Source organism: Habropoda laboriosa, unplaced genomic scaffold (genome assembly GCF_001263275.1).
Source record: "Habropoda laboriosa isolate 0110345459 unplaced genomic scaffold, ASM126327v1 scaffold30, whole genome shotgun sequence".
NCBI lineage: Eukaryota > Metazoa > Arthropoda > Insecta > Hymenoptera > Apidae > Habropoda > Habropoda laboriosa.
In genome coordinates, this window is record NW_017100178.1 from 2,181,073 (window position 1) to 2,188,579 (window position 7,507).

The 7,507-nt window shown below is 30.6% G+C and overlaps 2 protein-coding genes across 2 annotated transcripts in view; one reads left to right on the plus strand and one right to left on the minus strand.

Moving 5' to 3' along the window:
* LOC108578984 overlaps nt 1-712 on the plus strand; it is a 2,965-nt gene extending 2,253 nt beyond the window's left edge. The window contains 2 exon segments of the mRNA XM_017942409.1: nt 1-186; nt 438-712. Of these exon segments, the coding sequence (XP_017797898.1) occupies nt 1-186; nt 438-712 (461 nt within the window).
* A 209-nt stretch (nt 713-921) lies between these two features.
* Nucleotides 922-6,804, minus strand: LOC108578993. The gene is made up of 4 exons (XM_017942418.1): nt 6,492-6,804; nt 1,797-2,445; nt 1,216-1,438; nt 922-1,110 (listed from the first exon to the last, which is right to left on the minus strand). The coding sequence occupies exons 1-4, from the start codon at nt 6,802-6,804 to the stop codon at nt 922-924; spliced, it is 1,374 nt and encodes a 457-aa protein (XP_017797907.1).
* Between the last annotated feature and the right edge of the window lie 703 nt (nt 6,805-7,507).

Below are 7,507 nucleotides of genomic sequence, written 5' to 3' on the forward strand. Positions count from 1 at the left end.
TTGTAACTGTACTCAATCGAGATGATCCTGACTGGTTTTGGGTACTTAGACATTGTGATGGTAATGAAGGATTTGTGCCATCTGGATTTGTCTATCCAGGACATGTTCTTCACTCATATGCAACAACTACTACAACCACTACCACTACTACTGTAGCTACAACATCTACAGAAACACATAGTTTAGGTTGGTTTTCCTTTTCATACAAATTAAATTTAATAAAATTCCTGAAAACGAGTTCAATTTTATTTGAGGTTTACAACTTTATTGCAAATATTTATTTTTTATTTATAAAAAATAAGAAATACATTATCGTCAAGAAATAGATGTTTTTGTATGATTGCTCTTGAAATTTATGACACGATATTAACATTAAGGATATTAATAATATCTGACTGTATTTAAAATTTTAGTTCACTTTAATATTTGATTTAAAGGAAAAGGAAGTAGCAGTATGCCAGGAAATGAGTCACTGCAGCAGAAAGGTTTACGGGATTTTCGAGATGAAACAAACGGCACAGAATTAGTTGTACTTTATGACTATAAGGCGCAGGCGCCGGATGACTTATCTGTGAGGAGAGCCGACTGGATATACGCGGACTTAGGGAATCAAACTGTAGATGGTTGGTTATGGGCATATGCACCTAAAACTCGCAAATATGGGTTTATTCCAAAAGCATATGCCCGTCCTCCTGCTATGACGAGCTTATAATATACAAAATATAATTTTGTACCTTTTTGCATTTTATACATACATTGAAATAATACTATACTTTTACATAGTATTACACTTTTAAATGACATCCAAAAATTTGGATATATATAAAAGATATGATTTTCTCCATGTAAGTATCATTATTAAGGACGTTAATGGGAATATTAGAATTTAATTTTATATATCTACACCCGTTTGTAATATATTTAATGTACAGTAACATTAACATTGAGTGTAGCACAATCTGATGTAATGTGACTGAGAAGACCTTCATGCAGAACTATGCAGTCACCTGTTGAGAAAATATCTTGAGGACATTGAGTTGTTCTTAGTGAGTTCACAGGACCTGTGTATGTTAGGGAACGTAAGCCTTCATTATCAATCTTGTCCACAGCCTGTTGTGGAAGTAGCCCATTTCTTATTATATGCATATCATTTATTATGTACATAGGCATTAATCATTTGTTTAATTGAATTGTTATTTTAATTATATAATATACCTGAATACTACACAAAAGTTTCTCTGTTGTATTTCCAATATCCAGTCCGGCAACCCAAGCAATAATTATATCTTTTTCACGATAATTTTTCATTTTATTAATCTTGTTGTTAGGTATATAGTGATCTGTACAATGAAGCCGAGCTGCTAATACTGGTAACGGTAAACGATTTCGATATTTTGGGTTGATTTGATTACCAGTAAATAATCTTGCAACAGGATCTCTTAGCATAAACATTTATATTAATCGGTTATAATTATATAAGCTTTATTATAGTATATTTTCAAAATTTTCTAAATACAAAAAAATAAATTTTGTCTTCTGTATAACTATAATATTTGTTACTTCAAAAGAAACATTCATTGCTAAATTACGTTTTTTATTTTTATACGTTTATTTTTATTTATTTCTTTTTACGTTTTTATTTTAGCGACGAATTTTCAACGTATTAGGTGAAATACTTAACTATATAAGTTTGCTATTATTTATTTAATATTTTATTGGAAAGTGTCCATTTATATAATAATAGCAGTACATTTTTGTATTTTATGATATAATTTAATATACTTGCTTATACTTACGAGAGTTTACCGGAAACTAAAAGAAGAGCCAAGCATCGACTGGAATTTGAAGATAAGGCATCGAAACTGACGATGAGCGTACTTTTAATACCTGGCTCTACGTTCAAAATTGGCACTTCCGGATGATCGAAGATGAAATGATGTGTTAACGCTGAAAAAGCTACATTTATAGCGCAATCAATTCGCGGACAACGGATCGGTCTACGAGAACATTCCGCAGTAACTTGTCCATTAACTTTTGCTTCGGATATATATGAATCCATATTTCCTTTTCTAAATGAATTACAGTAACTTAGTTGCTGTTTTTGATTATAAATATCTTTGTTTCGTTCTTTGCGAATATTATTCTGGTCCGTAATGTGCTCATAGTCAGAAGTTTCTTCAAAATCATTATTATATCTTAATGTATTTTCTTTAATATTAGGTGCTATGGATGAGTAATTCGGATTCCAAGATTTAGTATATGATTGTTCTACATCACTAGGCATGCATTGTTGTAATTGATGTCTCGAATAATATTCTGCTTGCTGATGTGGAATTTGCGTTCTTTTTAAACGCGTGTATGTGGAATTTAAACTGACGTTGCTTTCTCGTGATAAATTTATGCCTGATTGTTGATGTTGTGCATGACAAAGAATGCAGCCTGGGTCTGCAATATATAATTGCACTTGTACCTCCTTGTTCAAACCAATTTAATTAATTTATATACTCACATTATAATTTCAAACAATAGTATACAGGGTGATTTACGCAACTGTCACAAGCCATATCTTCTTTTTGGTTGAACTTAGAAAAAAATGTTACAGGTAAAAGATGAATGGTTTAAAGTGAATTACATATTCACAATCATATTTTTTTCTTTCAAGTGTAACAATGCATATGCATTTTGCAGTTACACTATTTTTTAAAATAGAAACTACCTTTTTTACAAGCATCAAAACCTCCCATTATTCTACGTAAAAAAGTATTAGGGTAACATGGTCGAAAAATGATTAGCTCGCGAAGTACAGTGAAACGTTAATAACTCGAAAAGTTCTATAAGACGAAAATTTCTTCATTCCCTTCCACTCTGCTGTAAAAATCTCTACAACTCGAAATAAAACTTCCATTAACTCGAATTATTTGTCGCATGTTTAATATGTATTTTACCTCTACAACTCGAATTCAAAAAAACTTCGACCTCTACAAGTCGAAGTTAATTTCTACATATCAGTCAATCGATCCAATAGGATCAACGGTTCAACGATCGTCAATTGTTTATTTCTTTATAGAGGTAAACAGTGCATGCGTTTTGATCATAAAAGCAGTTTGCTGTGAAAGATTGAAGGAATAAGTTAAAGCACAATTCTATAGTTTCTCATTCTTTTCTCTAGATTATATGTAGCAAAACGAATTCTAAACGCAAACGGAAAACATTAACATTGGCTGATAAAATAAACATAATTGAAATAGTAAAAACTGTATCAGTAAAGAAAAAGGATATTGCTAATGATCTCTCCTACTCGAAAATTCGATAAGTCGAAACCTCTACAACTCGAAGATTTTTTCCCTTCCCTTGAGATTCGAGTTATCGAGGTTTCACTGTATTTGGAAAAAATGTCTTTATTAAAGGAGATGTTCAAACGCTTCGTTGTAACACTATGTAAACACTTCTTATATCGCTTCTTCATTATTGTTTGTTTCCATAACAAAAACAAATACAGTGAGTGTCAGTTAAAATCGTACACCGTTACACTTACTAGATTTTTGCTAGAAAAATATTGTTATCGTGTGTTTAAAATGAAGGAAATTTAGAAGTAAATACATTAATATATCTTTATTAGATATTTAATGATTGTAAATTAAAAGCTTTATTTATAATAGGTAAATTAAGCAAATACGAAAATAACGTACAGAAATTGCCAGTCACTAAAAATCGTACACGTTAGTAAAACTCTCATAATTTGGGAAATACCCGATATTCTTATGTCTAATAATTGGTCATTCTTTGTTTTCGTCGTTATTCAAATGTTTTTTAGTTTTAGTCAGTTGCAGTTTAGTGTGAATCAAGTAAAAATAACACAAAAATGAGGCAAGTAACTATTACAGAACGTGAGTTGGTTATTTATGTATAACCACGAAAATGAAAAAAGTTGCAGTGAAATTTCTGGAATAATTAATAAAAGAAGAAGTACAGTACAGCATATAATTAAGTGATATAAGAAATGTAATCGTGTATCGAACAAATACAAAAGCTAAATATATGAGACGAGCGTTGGATTATTGAAATTGTTAATAATAACTCGCAAATTAGTGCATCAAAGTTAGTCGTTGAAGTTAAAATATTTAGGAATGGGAATAAGTGAGCTGCTATTACAAGAATACTTAGATGTAATAGTTTCCATGGATGAGTGACTCGAAACAAACCGTATGTTAGTCGCCAAAACAGGAGGAATCCGGTAGAATTTAACAGGGAATACTTAAAAAAGGATTTTGATTTTTGGAAACACGGCACTTTTCTCCGACAAGTCAAAATTAAATATATTTTCATCCGATGGAAAAATAAATGTTCGGAGAAAACCAAATGAAGAAATAAAAATTCAAAATCTTTAGCCGGCAGTAAAGTTCGAAAGGGGATCCCAAATGGTTTGGGACCATTTAAAAACGACCTTCGCGTTTTTTCTTCGCGATGCCGACTAATTGGATTTTTCTCAAATATTTTTTTATACATCATCTAGTAAACTAATCTTTCTAACTTCTAAAAAAAACTCAGGTTGTTTGGCCCAATTTTAAAAAAGTTATTCTATTTTATAAACTGTATGAATTCTTTTGTCTTCCACTGTATGATGAGTCTCTGTTCGTCGTCCCTGGGCGCGGGCTCTACGCGCGCTCTGATTGGCCAGTGTTTTTCGTTAATAATTCAAAAACGAAGTTTCAACCAACATTTTGGTAAAGGAAAAAGTTGTTCAGAGTCACCCCAGCAGCCCCCCGTTTCCGGGTGTTACACTCTTTACGGGACACCCTGTATATCTGGAAACGTTTCATCAGTCGATGGTAATTTACCGTAACGCGAGTACGAAATCTACCACAGTTGTACAACTTATAATTCATAAAATGTTACATTTTACAAACAGTGAAAGAGTTGATATGTATGGTGTGTATCTGGAGTGTAATAAAAATATGTCTGCAGCAGTTCGAATGTATCGCAAGGAATATCCGAGCGTCAACAACTATCATGAGCATACTTCTACAGATTGAAGAGTAATTTAAGAAAGTATGGTGCATTTATAGAACCTACAAAGACAACCTACGAAATTATTATTAAACAACGAGAACAACGTAATAGACATCTTAGCATGCTTACAAATTAATCGAAATGCTTCAACACGAGAAATATAGAGACAATGCAACATACATAAGTCAAGCCTCCATTGTGCGAATACTAAAATTACAAAAATTACATCCATATCATTTTAGTATTGGATAAACATTACATAATAGAGATAAAATAAAACGCATACGATTTTGCTGATTCGTATTAAATGACACAAAAAAATGAAAATTTTTCTCGAACAGTCTCATGGACAGATGTACATATTTACAAACAGCGGTGTATTTAATCGACATAACGAACACACATTGTTCATGGAAAACCCACACATTAGAAGAAATACCAATCATCAAATATGATTTAGTATTAACATGTAGTATGGCATTTTGAATACTAGTCTTATTGGTCCATATTTTTTCGACAATTTTTTAAATGCGGAAAGATATTTACACTTCTTACAATCAATACTGTCAACACTTTTTCATGATGTTCTATTATAAAAACAAATAAATTTACAATATTTCCAACAAGATGATGCTCTAGCACACAATGCAAGGGTAGTTACACAATTGCTTACACGTACATATTGCAATAAGTACTTACTTCAGTACACGTTTTCCGACACTGTGGCTACCACGCTCGCCCGACTTGAACCATCTAGATCTTTTTCTATGGGATTTCTTAAAATATAAGGTATACCCACATCCTTTAAATTCTGTAGAAGATGTAAAAGAACAAATAACAGTAAATTGCAAAGCAATGACCAAAGATCAATTTAATTCAGTTATGAAAACGATTAAAAAGCGTTGTACGAAATGTTTAGATTGTAATGGAAAGGCGTTTGAGCATCTTCTTTAATAAAGATACTTTTTCAAAATATTTCGCGAACAAATCATTTCTCGATCATGTTATCATAATACTTTTTTACGTAGAATGACGAGGATTCGATGAATGCAAAAAAAAAAATAAAGTAAAAGGTTTCCATTTAAAGGAAATAGTGCAACTGCAAAATGCGCATGCATTATTATGAAAAAAATACGATCGTGAATACATATGTATGTATTCCACCTTGAACCATTCATCTTTTACCTTTAACATTTTTTTCGAACTTCAAACAAAAAAAATATGGCTTGTTACAGTTACGTGAATCATCCTGTGTGTATTATACTAATTAATTAGATTATGTAGAAAAATAAATTTTTATGAAATATAAGATAGTGTAGCACATACCATTTACTTTCTGCAAATTGTTTTGTTATATGTGACAACATTTTAATTAGAAATACATATATTTCTTTTAAGGATACAAAATTGCATATACTGATAAAATGATAGTGTAGAATGACGTTGTTATGAAAATATTTAAAATAATTATGTTAATTAACCTGATTGAACTCTAAACTGCAGAATGCAACGTTGACATAGGACATGTCCTTTGGAACAGGAAACATTTTGATGGATATTAGAATTTATGTTTGCAAGAGTGAGATGACAAATAGCACAAAGTCCAAGCATTGCATTTGTTTTTGGTGTAAATAACTCTTCCTCTTTTTTTCTGTCTTCTTCATGCTTTACCTCTTTTTCTTTCGTCATGCAGGTCCTAAAATGTTTGTCTTCTTGTACCCTCTTTTCGTTACTTTGTTCTTTCAGTTCTGCATGCTGAAAGAATTCTTTCATGCTACTATTACATTTAAACATAATATAAATTATTTTAAAATACATTTCATATCCTATTTTGAAATCCTTTTGGTTCCCAACAAATTTAAGTTAAAGTGTGTGCCATTTTCTTAAGTTGATGTCATACTTTTTAATTTTATATAATTATTTTAATACTACAAAAAATCTAAATAAATTTACTAAAAAAATATTTTTAATTAACATCTATTTTCAATTTGTTTTTATTCGATATTGTCTGGTAATTTTATTTAAATAACTAATTGCATTAAAAAGTATATTTTTATTAAACAAAAGTGTACTCAAAGCATGTTTTTAAAAAATGGTAAATATGTAATGAAAAAATCTTATTTCTTCATTAAAAGAAAACTTTGACAGCGAAGAATTAAAATAAAATTTAATCTATCTATTCACAATTTCGAAACTCGTCTTCCTTGAATACTAAGTCACGTGCCTCGTTCTGATTCTTTATCAGGTTGCAGTTCAGTTTGTTAATTCGATGATTTTCTTTTTCCATTTCTTCCTTTACTCAGCTCAACTCGTGTATTACGTCGAACGATAACCCTTTAGTAATATTCGTCTATCATGTATCGTACAAACACGTTCTTGTTACTGTAAAATATACAAATGTTATTGTATATTTTGTTTGCTCATCTTTAGATTTCTGTGGTGGAAAAAGATCTATGATTATTTTTTTGCAGCATTAATTTAATAATGTTACGATTAA